The sequence below is a fragment of the Mchenga conophoros genome, linkage group LG3 (assembly GCF_057382185.1).
Source record: "Mchenga conophoros isolate Kocher_MC1m ecotype Shallow Benthic linkage group LG3, M_conophoros_male_GT1.1, whole genome shotgun sequence".
Classification (NCBI taxonomy): domain Eukaryota; kingdom Metazoa; phylum Chordata; class Actinopteri; order Cichliformes; family Cichlidae; genus Mchenga; species Mchenga conophoros.
This window is the reverse complement of record NC_140528.1, coordinates 45,610,604-45,626,616: the sequence shown is the minus strand read 5'-3', so window position 1 is coordinate 45,626,616 and position 16,013 is coordinate 45,610,604. Positions and strand designations below refer to the sequence as shown.

Here is a 16,013-nt window from a genome sequence, read left to right as displayed (position 1 = left end):
GAAGGTCTCGGACTGGACCATTGCCTGTCTTCAACGAGTTTTGAAAGAGAGAGGCATTTGCTTTCGCCGGTTCATGGACAAAAGAATTTCTGTGGCTGCAATATGACGAGCTAAATAACCAGGGCTGCACATAAGTGGTCCGCAGGTGCGCATTCACTGTCAAAATAAAAAACACGCACAAGGGTTAGGGTTAAATTTAAAAACTGTACTTTTGAGTTAAAATATATATTTATAATTTTAATAAATGACAAATTAAAAAGACATGAACATTTTTTGTATCGAAAAAATATTGAACCGTGACACCAAAGTATCGAACCGTGAATTTTGTGTATCGTTGCACCCCTAATATATATATATATATATATATATATATATACATATATATACGTACATGCATACATAAGCTGGGGTCCTCTACCGTCTGTATCTGGAAGTCCCACAGGATCTTAGCTCGGTCATTCCCCATCACCCTTGGGGGCATCTCCCATTTTGACCTCAGGACTTCCAGGTAATATTTGCCACAGATGTTCCTGTACACTATACAGGCAAGGGATACATGAAACACCACTTGGTTATGGCGTTCCATGTATCCCTTGCCTGCTAGCATCTTGCACCCTGCTGTTATGTGCTGGATTGTCTCAAACCCTTGAGGAGTTTGCCCCCTCACATATGCTAATGTGCCACAAACAGGACTTTAATATCACCAACCATTCCCATGTTATTACGGTGTATCCATATAAATGGTTCACCCTGTATATGTCTATGAAGTAATTTTAAGATGAGCTACTAAACAACAGTTACCCAGTGTACTTCATAAAACTAGTGCCTATCGCACTTTGGTAATATAATGTAGATATAATATGTCCAAAATTAAATTCATTGTATTAATAAATGATATGTATTTAATCCATTATATCTCACTGTGAGGCAGTTGTCATCGCCCATTTAAACATTGAGGAGAGTTCATGTTAAAGTTTCAACATTAACTTTTAACCCATGAACTTCCCAAGAGACATCTACTGAACATCCTGATGCAGTCATGTGACAAGTGAGTGTAAACATCGGCTTGTTCCAGCTGTGGGAGTTCACAGCAGCACTGAGCTCAGCCTTTTAACATCCAGGATCTGTCAAGGCAGGGTGGCCAGTGTGTTTGCATAGCGGATGAAAAAGTAGGAACGGGAGAACAAAAAGTGAGCTGTTTATTTGGCTGATAGGAAAAAAAAACACAAAACAAATACAAGGGAAACTGGGGCATAACTAAACAAGAAACTAAATTGGGGAAAGCTAACACTAACTACAAAAACTATGACATGAGAACATGAACATGAGCAGGAGCATGAAAAACTCTAAGACCTGACATGACATGAAGAAATACAAACAGATGAACCGACACTGAACAAACGGAGCCAGAGGACTTCAATACATAGGAGAGCAGTGAAGGAAGTGGAAACACCTGGGGAAAAACAGCTGACACAAATGAATATGGTTGTGTCCAAATTCATGGGCTGCATCCTCCTGAGGACCCGGCCTTCGCGGTCTACGTGGGCCGGGTCCTCAGAAGGTCGGGTAGGCCGGAAGTAAACTGCTGTGAAATTGGACGGTCTAGCCTTCTGATTAGCGTCACCGCTGTCTCGGTGGAGTTTAATAAACTCGGCCGTCTGCTTCTTGCTATCTAAAATATAACAGGACACTGGCGTAAATTCTCGACTGTCTCATACTTCTCTTTAATCAGTTTTCTGTTTGACGTTTAGTCAGCTGTGTAAAAACCAAGGAGGAACCCACCCGGGGGGTTAATAAAGTTTTATTTTATCTAATCTAATCTAATAACTTTAATCTCAGCCAAACCAATTTACTCACAAACAAACAAAACACTGAAAAAAGCCCAACAATAATATTTTTAGGTTGTCTAAGTAACTTATATATCACGTTTAACCTGAGTAGCGAAAGTCCGCGGTGATCTGAAAATGATGTGCCGGGAGTTGTGCCGTTCTCGGCCGCATCAGTAACCCTCGAGCTCCCGGCTATCGAGCTGGTGGGTAACAGACATCTCCGAAAACGTCGAAGCACTTTTGCAAATATGGGATATCTTGATAAACCGAGCAGATATTTGATGTTTACACAGCTACTTTCTCGCCTGAAAATATGTTAAAAGTTTATTTTGTGACCCAGAAAGATTAGTAAGCGTAATCTTAAAACTTAGTAGCGGCCGCCATTATTGGAAACTGGAGTTTGGCTGGGCCGCGCTATGAATTCTGGGATGTGGTAGGCCACGAAGGACACACCCGACCCATCCTTCAAATTCGGGGAAAAGGAGGACGCATTTGTCGGCTGCATTCGGAGGAGTCTACGAATTTGGACAGCCTTCGGCGCGTCGCTGTGACGTAATCGGTCTACAAATGCGGCCTCAGGAGGATGCAGCCCATGAATTTGGACACGACCTATTATGCCACAGGGGAAGCAAAACTAAACACACTGAACAGGGAAACCAGACCTTTAAAATAAAACAAGAAACCTGGAGAGACATGAACTGGGACACGCAAGCTTGAGACAAGAGACAGAGAGAAGGAGAAGGACACAGAGGAGAGAGACACAAGGGGAACCTTTATAGACAAGGAGATAACACATGAAAAAAAGGAAAAAGACTCATAAACAACGAGACATGGACAACAACATAAACTAGACTAAACTTCAACTAAGACAAGCTAATAATAACCCCAGAACTTAACATTATCTCATAAGAGAAAAAAAAACCCCACAATAACTCAAAATGCTGGGTCAAGGACGCAGGCCCAACACAGGATCTGGATCAGGACCAATCAGAAGTCAAGGATGATCATGGAGGTCAATAACCTGTAGGTCAGTCCGAGTCACCGTGGAAACCACCTGAGAAGATAAACCAGACCCCACTGTGACTGCTGAACAACCCTTCATCCTCTCTGTGGTGTCACTTCCTTCTCTTAAATGTTTATCGTTGGTATTGAGATGGACATTTACCTTAAGCCAGGGCTTTTCACTCACTCAGCAGTATATTAAATTTATTACACGAAGACAGTTGGAAACAATCTCATTGGTAGGAACTCAGAGAATATCTTTCTCTTAAATTGAATGGAGACATTTCTCTGTGGGAAACATGTTTGCTACACCACTAACAATCAGCACTTTGTCTACAAACACTTCTCAGCACTATTAAAACAGCAGACTGTGTCTCACCTAATGAGTCCAGGCCATGCTGATGAAGGCTTCACCTTCATATTTGGACCTGGCAGATCTGCGTCTGCGAGCACCTGCAGGACAAGTCTAAAGACAACGAGAGACAAAGTCCAGACTTTAGAAGATCAACACTGATCCTTTCATTCAGAACTGAATCTGCTGAGAACATTTGAGTTTTTGTGTCAGAATAGAAACAAGAATAAGTGAAAATAATCTGTTTAATGATCGTAACAGAAGAGAGATACATTTGATTGTGTGTGATGTGTTTGGTAACAAAGCTGTACCGGGACACAGTTGTTCTGTTTGGGGCACAGGTGGAGTTCGCAGTGCAGGTAGACTTCACCAGAGCTACCAGTAAACTGGAACATACTGAAGGAGAAGTAGTTGGAGGTTCCCAGTCCGTTGTCCTCCACCTGCACCGTCTGGTCAGCAGGGTTGGCACAGCTGCTCACAGACAGGAAAACACACTTTGTTCAGGAGTCCATGAGAGAGATCAAAACCACATGACTCTGTGAGTCTGTCTCACCCGTTTATGATCAGGTCGTATCTCGGAGTGCTGTTAGTTGATGGCTGGTCAGTTGCCCAGCAGGAGTCGGTCACCACGACGACCACGTCGCCATCCAGCCCATCAGTCTTCAGCTGCACCCTGATCTTCTGGATCAGCTGCACTTCAGTGCTGGACTGCACAGCTTGTGTGTGTCCAACATCAGTGGTCGCACACATGGTGAGAGTGTAATCCCAAACTCCAGATGTGATGTGCTGGATCACAGAGCTGCAGAACACAAACACACTTCAGGTTTCTCTGACTCACAAACCTCATGAGAAGCTTCACATCTTAAAGTAACTCAACCACACACCTGTCTCTGATCCTGAAGGTGGCAGTCTTGATGTCTGCTTGTGTTTGGACGCAGGAGAAGTCGATGAAGACTTGGTCGTGACCATTGATGATGTCAGAGGAGCTGCTCTGGGTCATGATGGTGTTTTTGTAGATCACTTGGCTGTTGTTGGTCTGCAGAGTCACACAATCAGATGTTGTTACTGACTTTTAACATCTGACAATTCACTTTATTAATCCCAAAGTGCACTGAATCAGTTTTATTCAATTAGAAAAAGTGAATGTAAATCATGCTCTGTTTGCTTTATTTGCACAGACACATGAAGCCACGTTAACTTTATTTTCAGTCTCTTTACAGTGATTTTAATCTGAGAACATCAGAACTTTGACTACACTTTGAAGATGATGGACCTCTAACTCAGACGTATGAAGTTAAGTAAGTTAAGTTAAGAAAGTGTCCTTGTTTTTTCAGTCCAATGTTTATGACATCTTGTCAGTGATTATAATCACAGATTTCATCAGAAACAATCTGCTAAATAGACACGTCAAAAACATCAAACTCATTCACTTTGTTCTTAAAAGCAACAACAGCAGCTTTAGTCTCCTTTCTGTCTCTGCCTTTGACCGCTCGTGTCACGCAGACGAGTCGAGCACATCAAATGAAGTCACTTTATTTTAACACAGCATAAACATTAGAGAGTTTCTTCCTGTACTGAATCAAACTCCTACTCTGATGTTTCTGTGTATGAACTACACAGATCGTCAACATGATGAGAAGCCTCAGAGCTCAGAGGTGAAGCTGATCCCACAGAAAGATCTCAAACTGCAGCAGAGCAGGAGAAGCTCAGCAGATGATGGAAGATGTTTGGCTGCTTGTAGAAGGTAAAGAGGAGGAGATGAAACCCACCGTGACCACCGTCACACAGCTGTTGCTGCTGTTGAAGCTGAAGGTCACCATGTGGGTGAGCTCGTCCACCTGACCCCTGCAGGTCGGGTCGTTGAGGTGTAAGGCAGAGTAGTCGATGTCTTTGTCCGCCAGGAGACAACCGACCAGAGTGACTGAAGCAGAGTCCTGCATGCAGACCGTTGGATCACCTGAACATCACAATATCAGTCAGAAAAATCACAGTTAGAAGTTTTCCTCCATTATTCAGCCCTGTTGTCATGGTGATGTCACAGCTGTCGTACCCAAAGAGTTGTTTTCTTGGTACTTGGAGGCAAAAATGTCCCGACAGAAGCAGCGAGTGTCACCACCAACCGTCTTCTCACCACAGAACTCGTGATCGCTGCAGGTCCTGTCCTGACAGAAGGCCTCAGAGGCTACAGAGGAACACACTGATGTATTATCCTGAAAACATGGGAGCTCTAAAACTCCAGAGTTCAGGTCTTTAACAAAGGAGAGCTTATTAAGGTCTTAATAAGGTCTTACAGCAGCCGGTCTTTGATGTCCAGCCATCCAGAGTGTGGTTGTGTAGACTGCAGGCTCTGGCGTAGGCCTTCAGGAACTGACAGTTGAGTCCGTCCACTGCAGGATATTTACACAAAGTGTCGGTGCAGGCGGTTATGTAGGGCTCTGGGTCAATGTCAGTGTTACAGGAGGAGAAGGGCGCCTCCTTCAGGAGATTACAGCTGTACCACAGACATAAGAAGAAGTTGAAGATAATAAAATGATAATCTGTAATCAGATGTGTTATCTTCTATCTGTGCTGCAGTCAGAGGAGGAGCCAGACATTTGAAACACCCGGGGCTTAGCCCTAAAGGGTAGTATGCATGTGGGATTTTTTTTTTTTTTTTTTGAGGGGGGGGGGGGGGGGGGTGTAGAAATGACTGAAAGATTAATTGGCTCTGTTTTGAGTTTTGTTCAAAAAAGAATGACTTCATATAGGGAAATATATATATCACACATGCAGGACACCTTAAACTAGTTTTTTAATTAAGCAGCAAGACAGAACGAAGTCGGGGCTGTATCAAGACACAGGGACTAAACCCCAATTCAACCAGACCCAGAACTGATCCAGAATTAAAACAGGACTACAACAGTTCAAAATCAGGACTACTGAGGACTTAACCAAGACATAACCACAATCAGAACTAGATGATAGTAGCACTAAAAATCATCATAGACCTGCACTACACTTATTTATTTAATTCTACCAAAGTACAATATTTAGATTGAGAAAAGTTTATATAATTATTTAGCCTTGTTGTGCAAACAAGCCTGCAGAACTTAATAAATATAGAATTTGAAAAATAGCAAACCTAAAAAGAAACACTAGGTACGAGATACATGAGTACCTATGATACAGTGATACTTTTAGTAAGCAACCATTTGACTAACATGTGTGTCTCACCTGCTCTTGTTCATCTCTGTTCTGTCCTCATTCTCCATCTCAATCTCTGCTCCTCTCTCTCTCTCTTTGTGCTGACAATCATCAAATATACAGTTGAAACCAGATATTCACAAACTCTTCAGATAAAAACACAAACACTTTTTTAATTGTAACATCAAATCAGACTAAATGTTTATTTTTTTAGATTGATAAATATAAAAACATATTTGTTAACTTTAAGAGTAAAGAGAGAAACTGTCTGTGTTTTTTAATTGCAAATGGCACCAAATTGTATTCAAACTGAGCCACACTTATGGAGCTCCACAGTTCTTTTCCTGGTGTTTTGGTTGACATCTCTTGATTTTCCCATGTCACAGAAACAGGCTCTGTGTTTTGCCTTATATGCATCCACAGCTGTGCCACCAATTTACTCACATGGACTCTACTAACCTATCAGAAGCTTCTTCAGCTCAGAATGGAATCCTCTGGAGTTTTCTTATTAATTAACAATAAACTTAGTGTATATGTACTCCTAAATTTAATGAAAGTGATAAAAAATAGACAGCTCTGTCTCTCTTTATTCTGACATTTAACTAATTCAAAAGATATTTCAATATTTATCTAAAACAAAAGTTTTGATGTTGTACAGTAAAAATGTTTTATGTTTTCTCCCTAAAGTGTATGTAAATATCTGGTTACAAATGTGAATATCCTGCTGTGTACTGAAATCCCTCTTGTTTTGCATAGAAATATACTGAACAACATACAAAGCATAATATATAAAATAACATTTACCTGAGTTTTTCTTTGAAAGAACCCTCTAATGTCCATTCTTATGTTTCAGTACATAACTGAAACCGATTTAGTCGGGGAGGGTAAGAACTGAAAATATGAAATAAACACACGTAAGCTAAGACTCTAAAAAAATAGCATTTGTTCGGCTTTTCATTTTGCCATTTGTTGATTCACTTGAAGAGCAAGTAACGTAATATTGGTCAAGTGATCAGTTTCATATCAATCTTTCGTGATGCACCGTCATATTTACATTATTTGTACAGTACGAATGATTTGCTTTGGTACCTGGTCAAACTTAAGCTCTCCTTAGTATGGCTGGCTCCGTCTCTCCAACAGCGCACTCACGGGCAGCAGCTGCCCCGCCCCCTCGCTCAGTCGCTTAGTGCCTGAGCTTGGATCATACCAATATCAGGGGGGGATTCACGCACAGTCGTAAATTCCCACAGTGTGCACTATGTGCTTCGAATATTGTGTGTACTTTTTGTTTTATACAGTTGTCAGCCAGGCATCTAACTATGAAAAAATTACACTCCAAAATACCCCGGGCTTCTGACAAAACAACCCGGGCTTAAGCCCCGTAAGCCACCCCCACGCTCCGCCCCTGGCTGCAGTTATATGTGATGTACCACAGAGATCAAGGTACAACACAGATGTTTCCTACTGTGTGGATCTGCTCACCGTTCAGTCACACTGGTGCAGTTGATCGTGCTGTCAGCAGTCTCACTGTACTGCATCTCACAGCTAGGGGGCGACAAACAACAAAGTTCAGGCTCATTCATACAAACAGAATATCTGCAACATCAGCAGCAGCAGTCAGAGGGACTCGGAGCTTGTGATGAGGTCTTACCTGGTGGAGCTGTACTCAGAGAGTCTCAGGTCACTCAGAGAGCTGCTGGAGTTTCCACACAGACCCTCCACAGATGAACCAGCAGGTCCTGCACAGGATCAGGACAGAATGAGTCAGATCAGCATCAATATTTAAACTGGACACACACAACAGCTCAATAAATAACAGCACAGTTTACAGTTTACGTTACAATAATTAAACTTTATCTTCTGCACCTTCTAAGAGGATCTGTGCGGTGTTGCCATCAAAGAAGACAGAGATGATGAGGTTGGTGAGTTCGGCAGTGACTCCAGTTTGGTCCTTAGAGAGCTGCACACCATGAACCAGCTGAGGTGAGCTGCTGAGGGTCAGTGTGGAGTCGTCCAGCTGCATCACAGCAGAGACAAAGTGGAGGAAACACTGAGTGAAACATGTCAAACACACAAACAGGCTGATTTCACAGCAACAACCACTGAGTCCAGCAGCTCTGAAAGAACTGCTTCTAACAGCCCTGAGAAGAACGATGAGAGGAGACACAGCAGAGGATGAGGGAGGACTTTGGATCAGACTCCACTCTGACACATGAACTGTGGCTGTAGGTCGCTTACCTGAACTCTCCCACCTTGTTCCAGGTGAATGTAATGCCCGTCCACACACAGCGTCACACTGTCCAAAAAGCTCACATCTTTACGACGTCTGTCCCTGAAGTTCCCCAAAACATGGAAGTCTGGGAGTGACGGAGTCGAGAACAGAGAGTACGCACAGCGATCCTGGATGGAGTTAATCTGGCCGTGGACGTCAATGACAGTGGGGCCGGTCACAGTGCAGGTGGAGGCCAACATGGTGTCCAACACGCAGCTGACAAATGCAGAAAATTCCGCTTCATTCAACTTTATGTTCACCAAATCACAACAGCAGTCACCTCAACGTAAATATTAGAGAGAAAACGCAACAATCATATGACCCCCTGTGTGCAACCACTTTGGCAACAGTGGGAATGAAAAATGGTCAGGAAGAAACTCTTGTGGATTTTTTGGGATGACACGTATACCTATATACACGATATATCGATCTGCACTGAGTAAATATCCTGTAAGACTCTTAAGCAAAAGATGTTTTGCTCTCTCCCCAGATTATTGAGCCGGTACAGTAACAGGGCAGTTAATGCCAGGTAGAGACGAACAACTCCATTTCCAGGTCCAATAACTAACTCCCCCCACACAGCACACACTCTACATTTGTTATGCAGCATAACCAAAGTATGTCTTTTAAAGAAACCAATAGTGAACACATCACAATAACTTCACCTTAAGGATCATTACAATACTATATAATCATACACACACACATACACTATATACTTAGACTGGAGTGTTTATGTAGAAAAGTCAGTGTTTGCATGGACTACATTACCAAGCAGCCTTTGTGCAGTTGTGGGATTCGCTCCTGAGCTGGAGAGCCTGACTTAGTTACTGGGCTGATGATGCTGGAGAGAGCTGCTGGGAACCAAAGCGAATAATCCATCCTGTTTATTATGAATGGTGTGCATCACATAAACATGAGTTCATGTTCCATGTTTAAGATGCTGCACCCTACTACTTTTGTGCATATTGGTTCTAGCTCGTTGTATATAGTGTATTACCTTTTTTATTTTGTATTTCTTTACTTAATATTCTTGGTATACTTGGGCTGGTTTCAGTCTTTATGCAAATGTACTGTTTATAATATTGGAGAAACCTGCAGTCAGCTGAGACTGAAGAAGTCACTTGGAGGAGTGATGAAACGTTTCTGCCACTGAAAATGCTATGTCCAGATGAACAGAATTAGCATTTGGAGATTCTTGGTATACTGTTTGTGTTTATCTATCTATACCTACCTGCCTACCCTACCCTACCTTTGGAATATGTGCTAATTAGTGATAGATTCTGGCATTGTTCCTTTAGTGTTCCTGGTCAATTGACCGGTCTGTTTTAACAGCTCTTAAATTAGCATATCAAACATTTTTCACCGTGACATTCAGTTCAGTGGGTTTTTCAGTGGTCGTTTAGTCAACTGGGTGGGGGGAATAAATGAATTCCCATTCATTTCCTATGGCAGTGACTTTTGATCGGGAACACCACAGATGTAACAAGATAGATTAGAACACTCAAAATTCAATGAACGAGGTAATCATCACTTTTATATGCTAAAGTTCATAGTGTGGAAGAAATTATTGTCGTTTATTATTGTTCGATACATATGCGTACCGAACCGGAAGCACTGTATCGAACGGTTCAATATCGATACGAATATCGTTGCACCCCTAATTATATATATATATATATATATATATATATAATGTGAAAAAAAAATCCATGAATTCACATGGTATGATTTGTAAAGAATTTATTCGTAAATCAGGGTGGAAAATAAGTATTTGGTCACCTCAAACATGGAAAATCTCTGGCTCTCACAGACCTGTAACGTCTTCTGTAAGAAGCTTTTCTGTCCCCCACTCGTTACCTGTATGAATGGCACCTGTTTGAACTCATCATCTGTATAAAAGACACCTGTCCACAGCCTCAAACAGTCAGACTCCAAACTCCGCCATGGCCAAGACCAAAGAGCTTTCGAAGGACACCAGGAAAAGTATTGTAGACCTGCACCAGACTGGGAAGAGTGAATCTACAATAGGCAAGCAGCTTGGTGTGAAAAAATCAACTGTGGGAGCAATCATCAGAAAATGGAAGACATACAAGACCACTGATAATCTCCCTCGATCTGGGGCTCCACGCAAGATCTCATCCCGTGGGGTCAAAATGATCATGAGAACGGTGAGCAAAGATCCCAGAACCACACGGGGGGACCTGGTGAATGACCTGCAGAGAGCTGGGACCAAAGTAACAAAGGTCACCATCAGTAACACACTACAACGGCAGGGAATCAAATCCCGCAGTGCCAGACGTGTTCCGCTGCTGAAGCCAGTGCATGTCCAGGCCCGTCTGAAGTTTGCCAGAGAGCACATGGATGATACAGCAGAGGATTGGGAGAATGTCATGTGGTCACATGAAACCAAAGTAGAACTTTTTGGTATAAACTCAACTCGTCGTGTTTGGAGGAAGAAGAATACTGAGTTGCATCCCAAGAACACCATACCTACTGTGAAGCATGGGGGTGGAAACATCATGCTATGGGGCTGTTTTTCTGCCAAGGGGACAGGACGACTGATCCGTGTTAAGGACAGAATGAATGGGGCCATGTATCGTGAGATTTTGAGCCAAAACCTCCTTCCATCAGTGAGAACTTTGAAGATGAAACGAGGCTGGGTCTTCCAACATGACAATGATCCAAAACACACCGCCCGGGCAACAAAGGAGTGGCTCCGTAAGAAGCATTTGAAAGTCCTGGAGTGGCCTAGCCAGTCTCCAGACCTCAACCCCATAGAAAATCTGTGGCGGGAGTTGAAAGTCCGTGTTGCTCGGCGACAGCCCCAAAACATCACTGCTCTCGAGAAGATCTGCATGGAGGAATGGGCCAAAATACCAGCTACTGTGTGTGCAAACCTGGTAAAGACCTATAGTAAACGTTTGACCTCTGTTATTGCCAACAAAGGTTATGTTGGGCTGAGTCATCAGTGACTTCTGCAACTCATTCTATTCGATTCATAAGATCCTGATTTTATCAATCCCTGATTCAAATTGATTCGATTCAATTTTGACTCAGACAGTCACAAATAGTTCTGTGAGCATCGCAGCAGATGTGTCAAAGTGACTGAGAATAAAACTCAGAAAAACATGAAGGAGATTTTCCTGGCCTGGCTTTTTACAGCAGATGACCTTAAAAATATTCTGCAGTAGATCAAACACTAAAGAAAACCACGAATCAACATTCACATGGTTTTCAGCACCTGATGCTGCTGAAGTGGAGCAGATTGATTTGCTATGTGTTGTCTTGCTGTTCATATAATTCTGTTTATTAAACTCTGTCATCACAGCGTTTTTTTGAAATACAAAGAGGATATATTTACATGCCGTTGCCTTGACAACGCTCCAGCGCACCACAGCTGGAGGTGTTGAGGTGTGCAGTCTCATTACAGGTGAAGCTGAAACAGGTTTGTGGAGAGTTGATCACTGTACCAGGTCGATACATCTGACCTGAGGATTGAAGAAGAGTTTATTTTAGTTTAAACACTAACAGATCACCTTTCTGTTGTGTTTTTTAAAAAACTCATAAATATTGTGTTTTACATCTGATTGCTCCAATGGCTTTATGACATCCTCCACACTATGCTGACCCCCTGAATGGCCCACTGAATGACCAAATGAAAGATCCAATTTTAAGACCTACTGAACAACCCACTGAGCTGAATTTGGTTGTGAAAAATGTTTCTTATGTTAATTTAAGAGCTGTTAAAGCCGGATGGTCACTTGTGACCGGTAACACTACAGTAAGGGGTGCACACAACAGAGGGTATTAACAACTGTGAGCACAAACATCTCTGTAACATTCAAATAGTTACATTTTACAGAATCCCAAAGTCAAGTTTGGAGCTTTAGATTCACTTACCTGAGTGTCTGCATCCACTGATGTCCAAGAAACCTCGAGATGAGGAAGTAAGATTGACTGTATCAACTGTGGTTCCACCAACCTGAAGCTCATACACCTGGACAGAAACAAACACAATCAATGTTATGACCACAAAGCAGACAGGTCAAGATGAAAACAATAATTTTTGTCTATTTCATGTAGTATGTAAACATGGCCAGGGTGAAGGGAGTATCTGCCATCAAACAAGAAGACAGCCGCATGTAGCTATGATGGTGTTTGCTAGTTCACCTTACATGCATTAATGTAATAACGTGGTTAGCCTACTCAACGTAAATTACACACGAACAACATTAAGCTACTCACGCAGAGAAGAACGGCTGCTGCTGCATCAATATCCTCATCATTTCTGCTACACTGGCAGGGCTAGGGGCCAGGACTCTCCTCTTCGGGGTTTTTTGGGGGATATTGCTAACTCCGGGTCCGATAACAGGCAACCCACCCGCAGTAGATGCGCTCGGTGTGAGATCTCGCAGCAAGCTATCAAATACGGCGCATTTCTGGGCTTTTAAAAAAAACGCTATGCGTCGCCAGGTGTTTCATCGGATTTGAGTTGTTACCTCCTTTGACAGTATCAGCTTAAAGCACTTGTTGCTGCTGAGTTTGCATATTTTGCTGTGAAGTACAGCCAGACTTTTGACCGCTTCGCCTTGGACTTTTTTAATCTGTAGCTCTGCTCTAAAAGAACGTACGTACCTGGGCCCGCCTACTATCCTCAGAAACGTAAAATTATTGGCTAGAATCTAAAGTGTATCACAGCTCAGGAAAAAAAAGCACCGAAATAAAGCACCGAAATGTGCGCTGCTTTTCGGTCTGGTTACTACCGTTTATGTCAGAACCGGTGCCATCATGGCACCGGACACCGGTACCGATCCCTATTGGTGATATAGGTTACAAGCAAGTCTGGCGCTGAACAGAAATTGTCGCGCTATGCTCCTTTATTTATTGTGCATAAATAGTGAATTGTCCTGACACAATATTGTGTTTCGCTTCTGTTATTATGGTACATTGACAAAAACATATACTTTTATTCACAGGATAAAACAGGTTTTTTGTATCACTAATTGCCCAGTACGATTACAGCATACAATATTATTGTCACTGCTACATTTCTGTGATGCTACCAGAAATTATTTCCACTGCTAATTAATTACCGTTGAGCTTAAAGGTCCTATTAATAAACGGTTAAGGAATCTGTATTTATGAAGACGATTTGTGAGACTGGTAAACTTATGATACGTACGATGGTCTTTACTTTCTACACGGTGCATTTCAAGGTCCTGCACCCATCCGTCGGTAAACTGTACCTGGGCTTGTTGCAGTGACCTGAAGTTACTACACTTCATGAGTGTATGCACTCACTCCAAGAAGCGTATGATTATAAATATGCATATAAATATGCTAAAATGAGATAGTTGACTTCATCTAACTAGCAAATGTTGTCCAGGCTACGTTGGTGATGCAGTTTTTTTTAATATGTATGATATTTTTGTCATGCGATTTTAAAGCCAGTCCTACAACCGCATCCAAGAATAACATGCAGCTTATCTCAGAACTGTCGGTGAAAATTATTCTTGGAGCTAGGTTTAATTGAGCTGCATTTTAAAGAGGTGCAATTTCACAATTTGTGTATATTTTCTAAGTTCACTATTTTGTATGTGTTGAGAAAAACACAGATTTTAAAATTACATGGTCTAATATTTACATTTAGCATATAACTGCAACATTATTTTTTCGTTTTTTGTTTTTTTAAAGACTCGAAAGGACTTGAAATTCAAAATGTCAGACTTGTGACTTTACTCGGACTTTTACACCAGTGACTTGAGACTCGACTCTGACTTGCCTGACATTACTTGAGACTTGACTTGAGACTTGAGGATAAAGACTTGAGACTGACTTGAGACTTGCAAAACAATGACTTGGTCCCACCTCTGGTGGATAGTTGTTTACAAACACTCAGAGACTCACCACTGGATCAGAGGTGTCCAACACCAGAGCTGCTTGTGAGCTGCTCCCAAAGTTTAAAGGATAGAAACCAAACTGTAACCAGCAAACAGAAAAGTTTCAGACACTGTCAGGAAGTTTCCTCTAAAAGCTTTTACAAAACTGTTTGATGTGATAAAACCTTAAATTTTATTTTTGGTTTTCAGTGTTTATACAATTAATTTGAGGTAAAACATTAAAAAGTGACACCAGTCAGATTTAACAATGTGATAAAGAAAAACACTCACACGAAGAAAACTTAGCAAAAAATAGCATTCCAAACTGTTCTGAATGGTTGGAAAATTTTGACGAACATAATCCACATCACCAGTGGAAGGTTGTAGCATTATGAAAAATTGAAATTGCTCTGCTCCCAGTGAACGCTCCACAACACAGTCGCCTCCAGTTTCAGGACTGAAAAAGCCGTTGAAACAGGCGGTAACATTTCCAGATGTTATGTTCACCTGTGGAAAATCAGAGACACAACGAGTCAAACATCAACATCTTTTGTGCTTTGAGTCATTTACAGCTGAACTGTTGGTGTCAGAGCTGCTCAGGTTTCAGTCAGAGCTCTCGCTCTGCTTCAGGAAGCTGCATCAGGTGATGTCCACATACTCAGCATCACTGCAGAGGACATTAATGAGACTCTGAGCTTAAAGCCAGCTGCCCTCTGAGGGCCTGAACCCATGAACAGAGAGTGTGTGACCTTCATTAACTGCTGATGTTCACTCAGTCTGCAAACATGATCTCTGCCACAGGTGGAGACTAAACAGCCACAGTGATGGAAACACAAAGATCTGCTAAAACATCAGGCTTCATCCTACTCACATAGAGCTGCTCGTACTGCTGTCCATAATACGTGATGGGACATGAGCTGATGTCCAACACTGAAGACTGATAGAACCACTGAGCACCTGAAGACACAGAGACACATGAGAGCTGTGAGCTACAGTCTGTTAGCTGGTCGGACAAACAGGGAGAGCTGCAGGCTGAAAAACTGCCTTCATGAAGGGATTAAACAGCATTTGTTCACCAGTCAGTGTAAAGCTTTACTATGACATCATCAGTTAGCTTTCTTGGAAACAAACATAACAGGAAACGACAGCTTGATAGACTTCTGGATACTGAAGGTAATAAAACTGCAAAGATGAGAAGTTCAATTGAAAAGGGCTTTTTGTTTTGCTTTATTGTTAAAGAATAATAAAAAAAAGATAAAACTTTGCTGACGATGTCAGATTATTTGTACTTAAAGCTTTCTTCATCGTCACTCTCATGTTTTTGTACTCAAGTATTTTGAGGACACTTGCAAAATGGCTGCCAGGTGTGTGTGTTTACTTGTCAGTGCAATGAGAGCACACAGGCAGAGCAGAGGGCGGAGCATGTTGGAGAGGGCCAATCAGCTGACAGATCCCTGAAACACAAACACATTTTGAGAAAACTGCATGAAATT

General features: G+C 42.0%; 1 protein-coding gene across 1 annotated transcript; it reads right to left on the bottom strand.

Annotated features, from left to right (window-relative positions):
- Nucleotides 1-2,302: 2,302 nt before the first annotated feature.
- On the bottom strand, nt 2,303-15,967 carry LOC146578981 (alpha-tectorin-like). The gene is made up of 18 exons (XM_085260063.1): nt 15,899-15,967; nt 15,392-15,477; nt 14,812-15,027; nt 14,549-14,620; nt 12,542-12,638; nt 12,003-12,129; nt 8,605-8,854; nt 8,233-8,383; nt 8,018-8,105; nt 7,849-7,911; nt 5,475-5,674; nt 5,234-5,365; nt 4,953-5,140; nt 4,068-4,219; nt 3,737-3,982; nt 3,495-3,654; nt 3,211-3,297; nt 2,303-2,883 (listed from the first exon to the last, which is right to left on the bottom strand). The coding sequence occupies exons 1-17, from the start codon at nt 15,942-15,944 to the stop codon at nt 3,211-3,213; spliced, it is 2,361 nt and encodes a 786-aa protein (XP_085116189.1). The 5' UTR covers nt 15,945-15,967; the 3' UTR covers nt 2,303-2,883.
- Nucleotides 15,968-16,013: the final 46 nt, after the last annotated feature.

Bases quoted from the DNA above. Each gene is read 5' to 3' on its own strand.
- LOC146578981 (XM_085260063.1), bottom strand. From the start codon at position 15,944: ATGCTCCGCCCTCTGCTCTGCCTGTGTGCTCTCATTGCACTGACAA. The intron at 15,478-15,898 runs GTAAACACACAC...CTGTGTCTTCAG, and splicing joins TGCTCTCATTGCACTGACAA to GTGCTCAGTGGTTCTATCAG. The intron at 15,028-15,391 runs GTGAGTAGGATG...GATTTTCCACAG, and splicing joins AGCAGTACGAGCAGCTCTAT to GTGAACATAACATCTGGAAA.